Here is a 16,647-nt window from a genome sequence, read left to right on the forward strand (position 1 = left end):
GGCCCCAGTTGCCCCCCCCCCCCAATCAGAGAAGAAGATGAGGATGATGATAAAATAATAGCTCACCCATACAGGGTGCCTTCGGCTCTCAAGGCCTTCCACATTTATTAGAGAAGCGGTGGCTCTCTTTGGAAGAGCGGGCCCGGGCCCCTCACCAACCTGTTTCCTACATGCTTGGGAAACTGCCAGCTGTCTGCAGCTCTGACCTTTGGGTGTGATGCCTTGTCATTGAGGAGAATGAAGGAGGTGACGCTTCCTTTTCTAGCGGTCTTAAACACGTTTTTAAAATTTTTTAAAACAAATCTTACCGTATTGCAGAAAATTGAGAAAACCAGAGCAAAAAAAAAATCTCATTTTTGTTACCACATAACCCGTTATGAAAACTCTGGTTGACCTTCAGTCTGTTAGCATCTGCCTGTTCTTTACAGAATTTAAAACTTGGGATATACATTTCACTGCTGCCTTCTGCTGCCCCCCCCAGGCAACATTGCCTGAGCATTTTTCCATGTCGCCACCTAGTCTTCCAGTGAACTCGAGCGCTGGAGTGTCAGCGTGTGTGAGTGGAGGGAAGGGGTGTCTGGCGTGGAGGTGGCGGCTGTGGGATGATCTCAGGAGGCCCTGGTTTTCTGTGGGGATGAGAGATGCTAACCTTGCTTTTCTCTGTTCTTCCACAGGTGGCTGCCCCCTGCATTCCTCCATCCAACCATGAATTGGTGGTGAGTGACAGTCCGTTCCCTACCCTGCCAGCCCCTCCTCCCCTTTTCGCTCTGCTCCCAGCTGCAGCTTACTTCAGACCCAGGCATGCTGGCAGCCCCCAAGGGTGCTGGGTAATTAAGTCAAGGGAAGGAGGGGGCCTTGTTCTGAAGCCTAAGCTGGACTGGGAGGAAATGAGTCATGAAGTCCCTTCTGATGGGATGCAGGGCCTCCTATTTCAATCTGGAGAGCCCTTGGAAAAACCCATAAAAGGGCATCTTGCCTGTCGCTGGGCCTGGCCAGGTGCCTGTTGTCCTGGGGCTTGCAGGACCAGGGGATGGCATCTCCTCCACCACCTGGTTCTGGGTCAGGTGCCCTTTGGCCGGAGGCGGGGAGATGGGTGGCACGACCCGCAGAGTTCACGTACCAGAGCGACTGCTCTCATTCGGGTGGCCTGTTCCAGCTCCAAGCTTTCGGGCTGGCTCTGTCTCTGCTCCCTCTCCATGTCCTCCACTCCTTTTGGAAGGAGGGCTTCTGGAAGCCCTTCCCCAGCAGGGCTTCCAGAAAAGCAAGGATCGGGGCAGGGCCCCTGTGAGTCGTGGGCTGCAGAGAGCAGCCTGCTTCAGACTGATCCCAGCTGGGCTGGTTTGGAGTGTTGGGAGCGGTGCCTCCTGCCCCGTCACTGCCTGCCTACCCTTCAGAAGTCCCTCCTGCTCCTCACCCTCTGCTGGAGGGTGGCAGGACCCTGGCGGCTGGAGGGGAGGGGCTCTGGTCTTCATGCCTGCAGGTGCGGGCACACACGTACGCACCTGTGTGTGGGGGGTGTGGCATGGAAGGCCCCTGTGATCACAATTTGGCCCACTGGAGCGGAAGGGCCAGTGATGACACTGATGTGGGTGGGGAACTGTGGGCGGGGACCTGTGGGCGGGGCAAGGGTGTTACGGGGCCCAGGCAGTTGCAGGTGTTTGCACGCCTGTGCAGTGACCTGCCTAGTCTGGATACTGGAGTCTCAGTCTGGCTGCCCAGTCTCCTTCTCTCCAACACCCATTTGCTGTGTGACAATGGCCCTGCCCTGCCTTCTTTCTGGGCATCAGTTTCCCTTTCTGTCAAAGGATGGGTTGCACTAGATGCTCGAAAGTCTTCTCCATGCTGATGAGAATTCCCTCCATTTAGGGTCATTAATGGAATGAAGTAAAAGTATGTGAAAGTGCTTGTGACTGTCAGACACTCCCTGCACCCAGAGTGGCGCCACCGCTGTGTGTGCGTGGGGCCCAGGCCCTGCGGACTGTTTCCCTCTTAGCGGGGCCCCTCCTCCCTGGTCTCACTGGGCCCAGGCCCTCTGGGCCTCAGCTCGGCCGGCTGAGCTGCTCCAGATGTGGGGTGTTATTTGCACACTGCCCAGTTGAAGGGCTTCTGACAGCAGCAGGGGCAGGGGGTGTGGGCGCTGCAGGGATGAGGCCAGAGTGCAGGCTCAGCTCCGAGCTGCCGGTGAGAAGTCTCTCTGGGATTTTGGAGGGACACCATGGAGGGCTGGTGGGAGGGGTCAGGTGGGGTGAGCGGATGTCTCATCACTCCAGCCCCACTGCCACTTTGCCCCTGAGAACAGAATGTCCTTGGCTGGTCTAGGATGGCTGGGGGGTGGGGGAGGGAGGTCTCGGGTTTAGGGATCTCCTGGCGGAAGCCAGATGCCTGGCTGCTGGGAGTCTCATGAGGTTTGTTTATGTGAGGAAGGGTCAGGGGTTGGGACGGGGGGACTGGGTTGGCATTCCAGCAGGCAGAACTGCAGTTAGTCCCAGGAGAGGCCCCTGCCTGAGCGAGGCCATGGAGTCTTCTCATCCCTGAGATGTTCCTCATTGTGTTGGAGGCCCTGACCTTAACAGAGGCTGGGTCAGCCACCTGGTGAAGTGGCTGTGGTGCCAGGTTGTGCTCCCAGAGGTTCCCCGACTTGAGTTGGAACTACCCCCACAAACAGAGGTCAAGAGCAGGGGAGTTTGACTACCTCCCTCTGGGTCCCAGTTCCCTGGTCCTAGGAATGTGACCCTGAACACACTGCTTAAGCTCTCTGGACCTCAGTTTCCCCGATGCAGATTGGGAGTTAGCAATAAGGGTAAGAGAATAAAAGGAGCGAATGGACCCGTTGAACTAATGTGCATTTAGAACCCTCCAGTGGCTGCCCACTGCACCTGGAGAAAAAGCCCCAGGTTGTTCCATTGGCTTGCACAGCCCTACAAGACATTTTCTCTCTGACCCCATCTCCTTCAAGAAGCTCTCTCCCTCCCTCACTCTGCTCCAGCTGCCTCCTGCTTCTTGCTGGTCTTTGAACATACCAGGCAGCTTGCTACCTCAGGGCTTTTGCAATGTGCTGTTCCCTCTGCCTGGAATGCTTTTCTTGCAAATGTGTTCAGGGCTTTCCTTCCCCCAGGTCTTACTCAATGTCAGCATTTTCCTTCTCCAACAACCCTCGCACCCTTCCCTGCTTTCTTTTCCCCACCCCCCCAGCATGCATCACCATCCAACAAGCTATGAGTCTTATTTACTTACCTTGTTTAAGAGGCACTGCCCCCCAGCAGCATGTACATTTCATGACAAGAGATTTTTATTTGTTATGTTCAGTGCTGTATCTCCACTGCCTCGCACATAATTAGGTACTCAGCACATGTTCACTGAGTGACTGAAAGACAGGCATTCAGCTGGATGCATGGTGCAGATTAGGTGCTCAATAAATGAGACAGCCTATGGGTGGTGAGGGTCTGCTGGGGGGCTTGCCTCCAGCTGGGAGCTCTCTGCAGTCCCCAGGGAGTGGAAAAGTGGCCCGGGGGAAATGGGAGAAAGTTTGGCTCCCCCCTGGGAGCACTCAGCACCTGTTTCCTCACGGCAGGCGAGGCAAGCGCTCTGAGCAGGTTCACAAGAGGGAGGAAAGGGCGGGCTGTATTCTTCCTTCCTTTTCCATTCTCTGCCTGCCCTTCAGCCTCTGCAGGGCTGGGCTCAGCCCTCCCAGCCCCCTCCCTCTTGCGGCACACTGTCTATCTGTCGTGTTTTCTCTAGGTCCCCAGCTCACCCGTCTTGCTTAAATCCTAATGTCCCCACTCCCAGGATAAGGACCGTCATCCCTGGGCACAGAATTTTGGCCCAGCCTCTGGCCCCTGCCAGCCAAACACATTTTCCAGCCTGTGCCAGGCCAGCCAGGGCAAAGTGGCTTAATCTTCAACCAGTGTTTTTGTCTCTTACTCAACAGATGTTGCCTAAGGCCTTGAGTAGAAGGGTCCTAGGGTCATCTGCCTCCTGTGGGGTCCCCAGGCGGGGGCAGGGTGGAGAGGGGAGACGCCTGTTTGCCGCAGACACTCCTGATCCTTGGAAAGAGCTGAAGCAGCTTTTCTCAACTTCTGAAAAATAAGAATCCAGAGGAACTTCCTGAGGGAGATAGCCAGATGGAGTGGCCACCGAGGTTGGCTGGATGTTGAGCCCTTCTGCACATGCAGCCTGGCAGCCAGGGGACCTGGACTGGGGGAGATGGACCAGCCCCACGGAGGGTGCTTGAAATGTCCTCGTGAGTCGGAGATCAGGGTGGGGTGTCTGTAGGAAGAGGAGGGCAGCGGGGGGTGGGAATGCCAGGCCGGCTTCACTTACAGTAGGAATCGAAGCAATAAGGGAAGGTTAACCCTCGTATGGAACTTTCTATTTGCCCACCTGTGTTCAGAAAGTTTTACAAAAATGAATTCACGTATCCCTCATCACAATGCAGTGAGGGAGGTGCCGTGATTATCCAACGTCACAGAGGCGGACCTGAGGCCTACGACCAGAGAGACGTCCAGAGGGGGGCCTGGGATTTCGACTCAGCTGTCTGGCACCTCAGGGTCCACCCTCGTAGCCACTGAGAATGACAAATGGCACTCTCGCTTGTCCAGCAGCTGTGGTCTTCCAAGCCCTTCTCCTGACCCCGGGGCCGTGGGAACCTGTGGTGACTCGTGCTGAAGGCTGGGCAGGGGCGAGCCGTCCCGGTCGGTAGGGGGAGCAGGCTGGGAGGAGCAGCACAGGGGCTCAGAAAGGCTCGGTGACTGGGTCCGAGTGGGGTTTGGGATTCCTGGTTCTGCTTTCTCCCCAGGGGCCCTGGTGCCTGTGCTGACGTCAATATCTGACTATTGGGGGGACTTCCGGATTTCTTCCTCTAAATGGCACCAGCCATGAGCTCGCCCGCCTGGCTTCTCTGTTTGCCACTGGGCCTGGGATTTAGGGGAGGGTCTGTCTACCCGTCTGTCTGCCATCCGTTCTACCAGCAAACATATCCGAATGCCTACTTGGTGCCAGGCTCTATTTTCACGCTGGAGCCTTGGGGCCCTTTGCTGCCAGAGCCAGGCCTTCCAGGAGACAGGTGGGCACGGACCAGGCGTGGAGTCACCGAAGTGAGAGGCCCTTCCATGCTGTCTAGTCAGATCCTCCTTCAAACAGGAGGAAACTGAGGCCCTGAGAGTTAAATACTAATTATATTTTTATTGCAGTGAAATGCACGTGACATTTACCATCTTAAGTATTTCTGAGTGCGCCTTTTGAACTATAACTGCCTCTTCCCCTCCCCCGGCAACCACCATGCTGACTCCCAGCAGCTCATAGAAGGTGAAATGGCACAATATTTGTTCCCTCGTGACTGGCTTATTTCGCTTAAGAACTGGCACCATGTCCTTGGCATCCGTCCCTGTGTCGTGGCGTGGGTCGGGATCCCCTCCTGACCCGCTGTGTGTGCAGACCACCCTTTGCTCATCCCGTCATCTGTCAGTGGGCACTTGGGTTATTTCCATGTTTTAGCTGCTGTGTGTAGAGCTGCTGAGAACATGAGTATGTAAATATCTCTTCCAGTCTCTACTTTCAGTTGTTCTTTTGGTACATACCCACAAGGGGAATTCTGGATCATATGGTCATTCTGGTTTTTTTGGGGGGGGACACACCATGCTGTTTCTCACAGTGCCTATATACCATTGTAGTCCCAGTGACAGTGTATAAAGGTACTAATTTCTTCACATCCTCTTGAAAACTTTTTATTTTATGTATTTTTTTCTATGATAGGTGTACTAATGGGTGTGAGGTGGTGGCCCTAAATTTTCAAATGACATGATCAAGGAGCCCCTGTGTCAGATGTGGGTGAGAGGGCCCCTTGCTGCCTTGTGGAAGATGAGAGGCTGTGAGTTACCTGGTACCGGGAAGGGCGTGGGGCCTCTCAGGCCGGCACTGCCTTCTTGCTCTCCATCCCGGAGAGCGGCTAGTGACCACTTTGGTTGGTTTAAACTCCAGGCCCTAATGTGTTTCGTCTGAGGGCACTGAGCAGGTCACGGGCCTCCGTCTTTGGGAGATTCTTGGAAGTGGAACACTGCCAGGAGAGAGGAGTCAGACAGAGCCTTGACTTTCAAAGAAGAGAGTCAACTGTGGGCATTGCGACCCAAAGAGGATTCCCAGAGCAGTGAGGGGGTTGGGGATTCCAGTTTGTGCCGCCGCTACAGTGGCTTAGTCCAGGGAGGGAAAATACTGGGGGCGGGGGCAGGTGCGGAATGAGAGTGAGAACATATCGAAGGACAAGTTGGCTTATTTTCTTTTGCTCTGTTAAGTGGAGCCTAGTAGGCGGAGGATCTTACAGAGAGGAGGAGGCTTGGGTTAAAGGGAAATGAGCCAGGTAACTCATTGGTTAGAGCGTCGTCCCAGTATGCCAAGGTTGCGAGTTCAGTCCTCTGTCAGGACACATGCATGAATCAACCAGGGAATGCATAAATAATTGGAACAACAAATTCATATTTCTCTCTTTCCTCTCTCTTTTAACTTAAAAAGTAAAAAAAGAAAAAGCACCCTAACACCAAAAATGGCCCAGGGGGCAATCTGTGGGAGTCGCTCTCTGTCCCCGGAGCACGTAACATGCTCACTGATGCCTGTTAGTGGTGAGGCAGGTGCCGATTCGAGCTTCCCTCCTTGGGGGGTGTCTGGGTGAAGTCCTCGGGACCCACCGAGGGCCTGCTCTCGGGCTGCACTGCGAACGAGCATGGTCCCTGGAGGTTAAGGCATCCGTGAACGTGCTGACCACCTCCCCTATGACCCTCACTAGGAGATGCCCCAGGATGGTGAAGGTCTGACCCTCTGGGAGCCATGCTCAAGGGAAAGAGAGAGAACTATGCTGTGGAAACAATTAGTGCTCTGCTAGGGCGTTCTGACCAGAGGTGGTCAGAGACCAGAGGTGGCCGTGGTGTCCAGGGAAGGAAGCGATCAGTTTGTGCTTTGGTGGTTGAGGAAGTCCGTGGCCTGTTCCAAGTCCGGTTTAGAATTTGAGCAAATGAAAGAGAGGAGGGAAGAAGGAGAGAGGATTTTGCAGAAGGTGGCAAGGCTGAAACAGAGAAGGGCCAGGGCCTTGGTATATATTACGAAGACTGATGGGGCTCCAGCAAATCCAGTGTCCTTGCTGGGGGTGAGAGCCCAGGCAGTGTTGTCTGACTTTGGCAACTCTGGCTGGGATGCTGGCGGGAATGGCCCGGGTGCGGAAACAGGTGAGAACAAGCATGGCGGGCAGTGCGGAAGTATGAGCAGAGGCCGCAGGTAGGGGAGAGTGGGAAAGGCAGCGGAATCCACCCGAGGAGGAAGAGGCCACTTAAGGGCGGAGTGCAAAAGTCATCGTGGGGAACTTGAACTTGATGAGCTAAGCACTGAGAGCCATTATGAGTCCTCGAGTGGGGAAATGACCCACAAGGGGGTTTGAGAGTGGGGAGTCAGCTGCCAGCTGTGGGGTGTGGCTCAGTGGTGAGGGGGCTGCCAGGAGGAGGGCTGGGGGAACCGATGAGCCTGGTGCAGGTGCTCCACACTGGGTGGGGAGGATCTGGGCAAGGCGACCAGAGATGAAGGACCCGTGAAGCACAGTTCCCTGGCAGACAGGTAGGAGAGCAGCATCCAGTGGGGAAAGTGGCAAGAGGGGATAAGAAATATTCCAGCCGGGCTGGAACAGCCTGGGGAGCATGTACGAGCCAGTCGGGTGGAATGCCCGTAGCTGCCCAGCCTCAGCCAGGACTTGGGTGCTTGTCCCTGAGGGTGAATTGAGAAGGGCCTGAGGACAGGAGTGGGCTTGCCCAGGCCCCTCCCCAGGAGGGGGGGCACGCAGGGAACATCAGGCATCACATTTCACTTAATCACATCCAGCTTGTTCTTTTTCTCTGGTGGCCTCGGCCTGCCTGGAAGGGGATGTGGTCCCTGGAGTAACTTCACCCTAACACTTGGGGGTCTCAGGCTGCTGGCTTCCCCTTCCCCTCCCACCCTGGCCCGACTGTGCTACCCCTCCAGCACCAGTCCCTTATGCCCCCATCAGCTTCCCCTCCCAGGATGTTGGGAAATAAACATGTGGTGAGGGGTGAACCCAGGCTTTGAGGTGCAGACCTGAGCCCTAATAGAGCTGCCCAGCCTCCCCAGAGACTTGATTTCCTCATTTACCAGAAGGGATTCAAGAGTGGTCGGTCTGCAGCTGCTGCAGCCACTGCTCTAGCCACTGCTCTAGCCACTGCTCTAGCTGTTCTGCTGTCATCTGTTGGTGGTCCCCCCAGACAGGCTGCGTGTGGGGTGTGCCATGTGCCAGTCTTGTCACGCCCCCTCTAAGTGCCCAGTAAATGGCGCCGTCCTGCCCTTCTCTTTTGCTTTCAGCCCCCTCCCTTCATCTGCTTAGGGTTCTATTTTTAGAACAAGTGAGCCTGGAATAACTTGCTCTGGGTCCTGGGGCTGAGGACATTCCAGCCCCTGCAGCCCTACCCACCGGCTCCCTTCCCCTCTTAACATGCAGCGCTGCCAGTGACCTCACAGTTCGTTGCCATGGAAGTAGATGTGATGTCATGGGGTCCTTTGGCCCTGAAAAACTGCCCAGATTCCAGGCATCCCAGGGGGCAAGAGTGGGGAGAGCTGGAGGGGTGGAGTCGGGAGGGTGTGAGGAATTTCTGGACGGAATGTTCCTCTGGAGGCTGAGTCCGCATTCTGCACCAGCCCCTCCCCCCAGCCCCAGGCTTGGGCACCTCCCCCACCCACCCCGCTATGGCCCTCTGTCTTTTCCTTCCTCCGAAACAGCCCACAGATACATTTTTTCCCAGCCCACCCTCCCTGCAGGCCACTGACATGGCCTACAGAGTGAAGGTCCGGGCAGTCTCCCAGCCACCCCAGCCTCTGAAAAATGGCCCCTGCTGGGGCCTGCACAGTTGGCTGTGGCCATGCGGGCTTGGAGAGGGCTTGGAGTGTTTTGGGGGAAAAATATGAAGAAAGGATGTGCAGCTTCCCTTATCCACACTGCGGCTCACAACCCCTCACATTCGGGAAGTTCTCTCTGATGTCTGATCTCAGCCTTTCCTGCTGCAGTCCATTTCCTCCTCTTCCTAGGGAAGTGTGCTGAGGACATCTCTTCCTCTGGAGGACCTGAGACAATTCATCTTTAAGTCTCAGAAAGCTTGTTTCCAACAGGAGGGCAGTTGATTTAAGGCTAAGAGCAGCTGAATGGGAATCATCTTCAGGGAGAGGAGACCGTGTGAAGGGGTAGATGTAAGGAGTAGGGTTCAAACACCAGCCCTCTTACCTACTAGCTGTGTGACCCTCAGTCTTCTCAACTGTAAAATGGGTCAGTGCTTACCTTGTGCACATTGGTTATGAATTTGGTTATGAGGGTTTGTGACCACTGAAGCAAAGAACCGAATACTGCATCCAGACTTGCATTAACACTTGATGAGTGATTGCTGTTACCATGTTAACATTGTGAAAGGCGTCTCCAGACCAGGGCCAGGAGGAGGTAGGCCAGTGAGGTGCTCCAGGTGCAAAATTCGAGGAGGCATTGCTCTCAGAATTGTGCTCATGCACTTGGAACGACCTGAGAATGAATACCTCCTTGAATTTTCTGCCCTTCGAGCCTCTCCCCAGTCCCTGCCTTGCTCCAGACTCCTGGGTTTGAGTTCCTAGAATAGAAGGACCCTCGAAGAGCAAAACTTGGTTGTCAAGTGACATCAAGTCCCAGTACTGCCACCTGCTCCTGAGCTGGATTTGAGTTGTGCTGCCCGAGGGAAAGGGGTGCCCTGAAAGACCTCCGATGTCGCGCAGCTGTGGTCAGCTGCCCTCCGCTTCGGAAAGCCTGGGGCCTTAAGATCCAGGTTTTATCCTGGGACTGAGCAACGGAAGGGGGCAGAAGGGGCAGTTCCTATCTGGGTTCCATCTGCTTTCTCCTTCTGCAGCTGAGCCTCAGGAGGAAGGAAGGGAAGAGCCCGCGGGGAGGTGCCCTGCTGACTTGCCTGCAGGCTGGCTGGGGGCGGGGCCACGGGGCTGCAAGGTGAGCTCAGCAGTGGGCTTGACAAGACTGGTACCCACCCAGTCCTGCCATTCACCTCACCCTGAGAGGCTAGGTGAGTCAGACCTCTCTGCAAGGCAGGGTCCTTATCTGTGAATTGGGGAGGGAGGAGATGCTATCTGAAGTCCCTCTCAGGGCTGTTCTGAGGAGTGCTGTGCAAGGATGCAGGGTGTGTATGTATACATTTGTGTGCACACGTGTTGTGGGGTGGGTGGGTGTGTCTGTGTGCTGAAGGGCCTCTGCCAGCCATTGGCACTCTGGGGATGCCACCTCAGGAGTCCACAGCTTGGCGTGGCCTGGGAGCTTCCCTATAGCATACCCCAGCCTCCCTGCAGGGCCTGGAGCAGGCTTGGCCTCAGGGCAGACCCACCCTCATGTTACCAGTCCCTGACTTTTCTCATTCCCCGCTGACCCAGAGCTGGCAGTTCCTGGGAAACAGAGAAGCAGGACTCCAGTCCCGGGAGAAACCGGGTGGAGGGGAGGGGTGGGGAGCACAGCGTGCATGCTGGGGGTGTTTGCAAACACTGCAGGAAGGCGCTGGGTGTTTAGGTCAGGAGGGGTTTTTGGAAATTTTTAGCTCTTCAGAAAGCATCTTGACCAGTAAGATGAAGGCATTTGATGGCTGGCAAGCGTCTTTCTGTGGCCCATCTCCAGCTGGCACGGGGAAAGGGGTGGGGGCCAAGAGGACGGTGCTCAGATGATTGTTGGCAGGGAGAGAAGTTTCTCTTGCACTGCTGAGGCCTGTGGTTTCTAATATTGACTCCAACTCCCTGGTCTGCTTCGAGCCAGACAGGGGAGGGGTGGGGCAGGAGGGTCAAGGTGGGGCAGGGTGGGCCCTGGGAGGGCCCGGGGAGTGTGCAGGGTGGAGAGGATAAATGACTGCTAGCGCTTTACTGAGCACTTCCTAAGTGCCAGGCCCTGTTCTAAGTGCTCAGTGTGCTTCCTCTCATTTGATTCTTACAACACAGAGCCAGTCTGTCCTGCTGAGGAGCAGCAGGGACGGAGTGGCCTGCTCGAGTTCACAGGGTTAGCAGTCGAGACAGTTGGGACGTGGCCCGGCAGTCCGCTGCTGACGCTGCTAGCTTAGACCAGTGCTTCTCAAAGTGTCGTCCCCACGCCTGGAACCCTGTTAGAAATGCACATTCTCAGGTCCCTCCAGATCAACCCTCTGGGGAGAGCCCAGCATCCGTGTGTCAACAGCCTCCAGTCGTTTCTGAGGCACCCTCAAGTTCAAGGCCCCCTGGCTCACATCCTGCTCTTTGGGAGAGTCCAGGCCTCCTAGGAGGCTTTACCCAGAGCAGGATGAGGGCCTGTGATTCCCTGGAGCAGGGGCTTCATTTCCAACTTCTCCATCTCACCCTCCTGCTGAACCACCCTACCTGTGCAGCCTGGGTCGGCAGACTGTGGAGACCCAGGGCTTTGGCCTTGGGAGAGCTGGGTGCATACAGAAGACCCCTGGGGTCTGCCCTCTGGAAGCATTCCTCTTCCCCCAGAGCACCAGAGAGGGGGTAGTCAGTCCCAGCCCATTACACAGCCCTGGGGCAGAAGAGACAGGTGGGGGTCAGAGGGCTAGGATTTCCCAGTGGGCTCATTTGCTCCCTGCTCAGTGGCCTGTGACTCAGGAGTGGGGGCTCTGGGCGGTGGCTGGGTGAGGATTAGGGCTGGACTGGGAGTGGGTGGAGTGTGTCACCCGTACTCCTCCAGAGAGCCATCCTCAGATTCCAGGGGAGCGGACCTGGGGGCTGGAGAGGCTGACTGGTCTACCTCCCCACCTCCTACCCCATTCCTGGACCCTGTCCTTTCTTCCTGACCCTGAACAGCTCAGAAGTTTCACCCCCTGGAAGGAAGCTTCGGTTTCAGCCACCGGTCTTCTAGGCAGCAGGGGTAAAGTCTGGGTCATTGCCAGAAAGAGTGTGGCAGCCTGCAGCTCCGCTGGCGGTCTTCCTCTGCGCCCGTCCCAGCCCGCTTCTCGCTGGTGCCAGGGCCTTTCCGTGGCCATCCTGTCAATCCCTCCGTCTTCAGACACCAGCAGTTCAGCTTCAGGCCCCGGGCTGGGGATGGCGCAGGCGCTTCCGACTCTGAGACGCTCTGTCTTAGCCTGGCCCATGCTCGTTCGGGAGAGGCTTGTTTCACGACCTTGACAGCTGTGTCCAAGTCTTTCTGCACGGTTCAAGGCCCCCTTTTAACCACTTCACTGAGTTAGAAACGCAGCCCTAGAAGCTGTGGTCGGGAGGCGGCCTTGGATTGGGAAGCTTCTCTCCTGTTCTGGAGAGTCCTAGGGACCTAGTTTTAAGGATGCCTTTAGCAGAAAGCACCTCTTTGGTCTGGGGAGCGAGGCTGTGGTCTGGGGAGCGAAGGGGGAGAGAGGCACTGGGGTGAGGGGCAGGATCAGTTGGCAGGTGTTTATCCATGGCCTGCTCTCCATTAATCACAGTCCCTGGTGTGAGAGATATGGCAACTGAATTGGTAAAAATGCTGCTTTGAATCTGTTTCGGAGGCAGATGGGATAAGAATCACAAATAAAGCAAGTCATATTCCTAGGATGCAATTATTCATATACTAATGACCATATAGATAAACACAAGACAGCAAGACTTAATGGAGTTGGGAGGTGGGAGAGAGAGTCCTCCTTGCTGGAGTGTTCCTGGAGGGCTTTTTGGAGGAGGGGAGCTTCTAGGAAGAGAAAGGGAGCTGTTCCACAAGGAAAGGCTTGGATGTGGGGGACAGAGAGGGGGTCTGCAGGGCCGGTCTGGATGGAGCAGAGCTTTGAGCATGAAAACTGAGGTCTCAGGGGCAGGGCCAACGGCGGGAGGCCTTGAGAGGCAGAGTTAGGATTCTGGCAGGCCTCCCATCCCATCCCTGGCTGCTGCGATTTCATACAAAGGTGGGGTTCAAAGTCCATTAGTAGCTGATGACTTGGGACCACTCATTTAACTTATGCAGATCTGTACCATTGGGCTCAAGAGTAATAATGGTACCTACCCCACAGGGCTCCTGAACGGGACAGTATTGATGGAAATGCCTGGCGTGTTGGGACAATGACTGTCCTTGCTCCTGGTTCCTTTATGAGGGATCAGCGCCTGCCAGAGTCAGAGGTCTGGGTGAGGTGTGTCAAGCTGGTTGTTGATAGTACCGATAGGATGCTTTTTATTTTCTAAACTCTGCCTCCCAGGGATGGCCAGGTTACATTCGAGTGCTGGGCTTGCATCATGTCCTGCCTCAGGAGGCATCCTTGTGGCCACCAGCCTGGGAGAGAAAGCCCGTCAGGGGATGTTTGTCCCAAGACCTCACGTTGCGTTTTCCCTTTGTTCACAGCCCATCAACACTGAGAGTGCACCGAAGAATGTAGTGGACGCGGTGAGTGGCTGTGGGCGGGCATGGTGGCAGGGGCAGCCTGGGCAGGCTGGAGAACGGAAGATGGAGTTGGGGAAAGTGAACAGATGTGTCTGGGGACATCCTTCTGGAGTAGATATGGGGAACTTGGGGGAAGTGGTGGGCATGATAAGAATAACCGTTGGGAGCTTGTGCATTTGGGAATGGATCGCTGGGAAGCTGGGCAAGCAGAGTGGGAGAGGCGGGGGTGGGAGCAGAGAAAGGCTAGTGGTTAGATGTGGGTTTCTCGATTACATATGGAGAAATTGAGAAAGCCAGGCGGATCTTTCCAAGTAGATCTTTCTGACTCAGCAGAGAGACAGACAGTTTCCTCAAGGCGGCTGCATAGAAGAGGAACAGAAAAAAGTCAGTGGGTCCTGCAGTGGGGAAACTGAGGTTAGCAACTGAGAGGCACCTCCTGGCAATGACCGGTGTTGCATGGATTGGAATGGAAGACTTGGGTTTAACTTCTGACTCCTCCAAGCTTCTAATCATGTGACTGTAGACAAGTCACAGACCTGTCTGTGCCTTAGTTTTCTCATCTGCAAAATGAGAGTGTTTCCCACAGTTGTCATTGGACACAGAGAAGAGGGTTTGATTAACTCTGAGAGAGACCTTTAGTGGACAAAGCAGTGTTAAACAATCAAGCCCCCCCCAGGCCCTTCTGCCCACCCCCTTACTCCACACCCCTGCCAAACCGAGCAGGTGCTAGACCTGGTGCCTTTTGGGTATGTTCCCTGACTCCCTCTCTGACTGCCTTGTCTCTGTCTGCAGGGAGAAGGCGCCTTCCGGGGTGGAAACACTCGGAAAAGTCTTGAGGAAGACGTAAGTATGGGGAGGGGAAGAGAAGGTTGTGGCTGGGCCCCTGGTGCTCACAGGGAATGGGGGTGGGCGGCTGATGTCTCACACCTATCTTGTTGGGTAGGGTATCCTTCTCCTCTCCCAAAGGGCAGGCAGGGGTTGTCCATCTTGGTTGCTGAGCTGGGGAGGAGGGGCTGAGATGGTGAGCAGGCCCGCTCTACTTATACACTGGGCCTCAGTCTTGGCCTTGGCCTCCTGGTCGGCTGGGTCCAGAGGTCATTTGCCCATTACTTTGCCAGGGTGGGAGGGTGGAAGGGGGAGGGCTCCGTGAGGCCGGCCTGGGTGGTAAGTGAGTAGTCACCAAGGTATGGGCAAGGGGACTGAGCAACACTGTAGTAAGAGGGACCAAGGGCAGAGATGAAGGGGGACTCTTGAGCCCTTAGAGGGTCATTGGACCTTGGAGAATTGCAGGCTCTGCTTCTTTGGAGAAAGAAGTCTTTGAAAATGGCAGAATCCTTTGTGTGGCTTTAATGCCATTGATTCAGGAGGAAGCTGGAAGGAGGGCCCGCTGGTCCGTCCTGCTCCTCCTGCCACTGCCGTGCATTTTTGGTGGAAGTCAATGAGCACATTCCTTAAATGGAAGGACCCCAGCAGGGGCCAGAGGGGGCTCTCCCAGGACCCTGCTTTGAGCGAGGCTAGTGTCGAGCTCATCCTCACACTCTGGGAGCAGATGCCCAACAGAGCTGGCCCTTTCCCTTCCTTCCCTGCCCTCCTTGGACAGTTTGCCCCTCTGCTGGCCCCTCCACCCTTGCCCGCCCCAATCTGCAGAGGAACAGGGAGTGGTTTTGGCGGTTGGCACAGGGGGAGCTGTTGATGGCATGAGGCCCTATCATCTGACAGCTGCCTGACCCACGGTGGGGAGGGCCCCAGAGGGAGGTGCTGGGGTGGCAGGAGGCAGCTTCTGCAGGCGGCAGCACTTCTGCGGCGAGCCCACCACCACAGCCACAGTGCGCGGGGAGGCGTCCTGCAGGAGGAGCCGGAGCATGCCTCTCAGAGTAGTGGGGAAGGCTCTGTTCAAGGTATGGTGGGCCCTGTGGGCGCAGAGCGTTCCAGCTGGGGAGGAGCCCTGTCCCAGTCTGTGATGTTTCTGGGGCTGGGGTGCAGGGAGATTTTAATTCTTTGTGGACCTGAGGATTAACGAACGAGCTTGATGCGCACAAAGCATAGGCTATGTGCTCAATAAATGGTAGCTATTCTTGTGACTGTTATTTTGACCATGGGCCAGGAGCTGGTATTGTTGGATACTCATGACATCCCCTGTGGCAGATACTGTGACCCTATTTTGTAGATGAGTGCACAGAGGCTTAGGGGGGCTCAATGACTCAATGCCTTATCCATTTTTTCCTGGGACCACTGCTTAGATCTGGTGTTACCTGGGACTCCCAGCCCTTGGCTCAGGGACAGGGTAATGGTGTGTGAACCAAGACTTGTAGCTGATGTTCTAGAACCTCTTATAAGTCAGGTCCTAGAGCTGCTGCTCCCACAACCCCTGCCTGGGTCAGACAGACCCCACAGTAAGAGAGAGTGAAGTTAGACTTCATGACAGAGTTTATGACACAGGGTGTGTATGGCTTTGGTCCTGGGGAAGTAAAGTTGGCCCTTTCGTTGTGACTGGAGTTGTTTTTTTTTGTTGGGGGGTGGGTTTTGTTATCTGGGATGAATGTATAAGGGCTGGATAGGGTGGCGCCTTGTCTGGATGTGGGAGGAGGGACAAGAGGAGCTTTGGTTGTTAGTCTAGTCTAAGGAGTGCAGGGAAGGTGAGGCCGATTCCACATAGCCCAATGTGGGCTATGGTCTCTGCCCACATTGTAAGCGCTCCTGGTCTGCAATTAATGCTCAAGTTTTGGAGGCAATGAGTTCTTGTAGCACAGTCAGTCCACTTAGCCAGGGTGAGCTGGAGTCTTCACTATCGGAGGAACCCACAGAATGGCCTGTGTAGTGCACAGAAGGGGAGGAAACCCAAGTTTTAGGTCCAGTACACCTGTTTGGGGTTGGATAGCTTCGGGGTGACTGAGTCACTCCCCTGCCCAGCCGGCGGGCTGTCCTGCTGTCTGCCCCAGGTGAGGGGACCCGTTTTCAAGGTCACATCGTTGAAGCACTGGGCCTGCTGCTGGGATAAGATGCCTGTTTGTTGAGCCGTTTTCCCTTCTCTGGCCCATGGCCCAGGATCCGGGGCAGGAATGGCTGTTTTCCTCTGCTGGTTGGCTTGTAGCGGAGTCTGTGGATGGTGTGCTGTGTCGCACTTTGTTGTGGAAAAATCCAGGCTGGTGGGCAGGAAGGAGAGAGGAAGGGGTGTGGCTGGAGGGGCTGGTGTTTAGGGAGGGGTGGCCAGTGCCCCCAGAGGAGACATAGGAATGGGGATAGGCTCCTGACGTAGGTTCGTCACCAATCTC

The 16,647-nt window shown here is 55.6% G+C and overlaps 1 protein-coding gene across 11 annotated transcripts in view; it reads left to right on the plus strand.

Moving 5' to 3' along the window:
- Positions 1-16,647, plus strand: part of TNS1 (tensin 1) — a 158,360-nt gene that overhangs the window by 51,144 nt on the left and 90,569 nt on the right. For 9 of the 11 annotated variants that reach the window (XM_053670648.1, XM_053670665.1, XM_037132234.2 and 6 more), the window contains exons 2-4: positions 675-716; positions 13,337-13,378; positions 14,168-14,218. Coding sequence is in view for 1 of the 11 variants with exons in the window: in XM_053670817.1 (XP_053526792.1) it covers positions 15,238-15,273 (36 nt within the window). In the remaining 10 variants the exon portion in view is untranslated. Of the gene's footprint in view, positions 1-674; positions 717-3,957; positions 4,241-13,336; positions 13,379-14,167; positions 14,219-15,143; positions 15,274-16,647 lie in introns of those variants that run through there. The other 2 variants (XM_053670876.1, XM_053670817.1) reach the window with 2 other exon arrangements.

Source organism: Artibeus jamaicensis, unplaced genomic scaffold (assembly GCF_021234435.1).
Source record: "Artibeus jamaicensis isolate MK-2021 breed Jamaican fruit bat unplaced genomic scaffold, CSHL_Jam_final contig_1015, whole genome shotgun sequence".
Taxonomy (NCBI): Eukaryota; Metazoa; Chordata; class Mammalia; order Chiroptera; family Phyllostomidae; genus Artibeus; species Artibeus jamaicensis.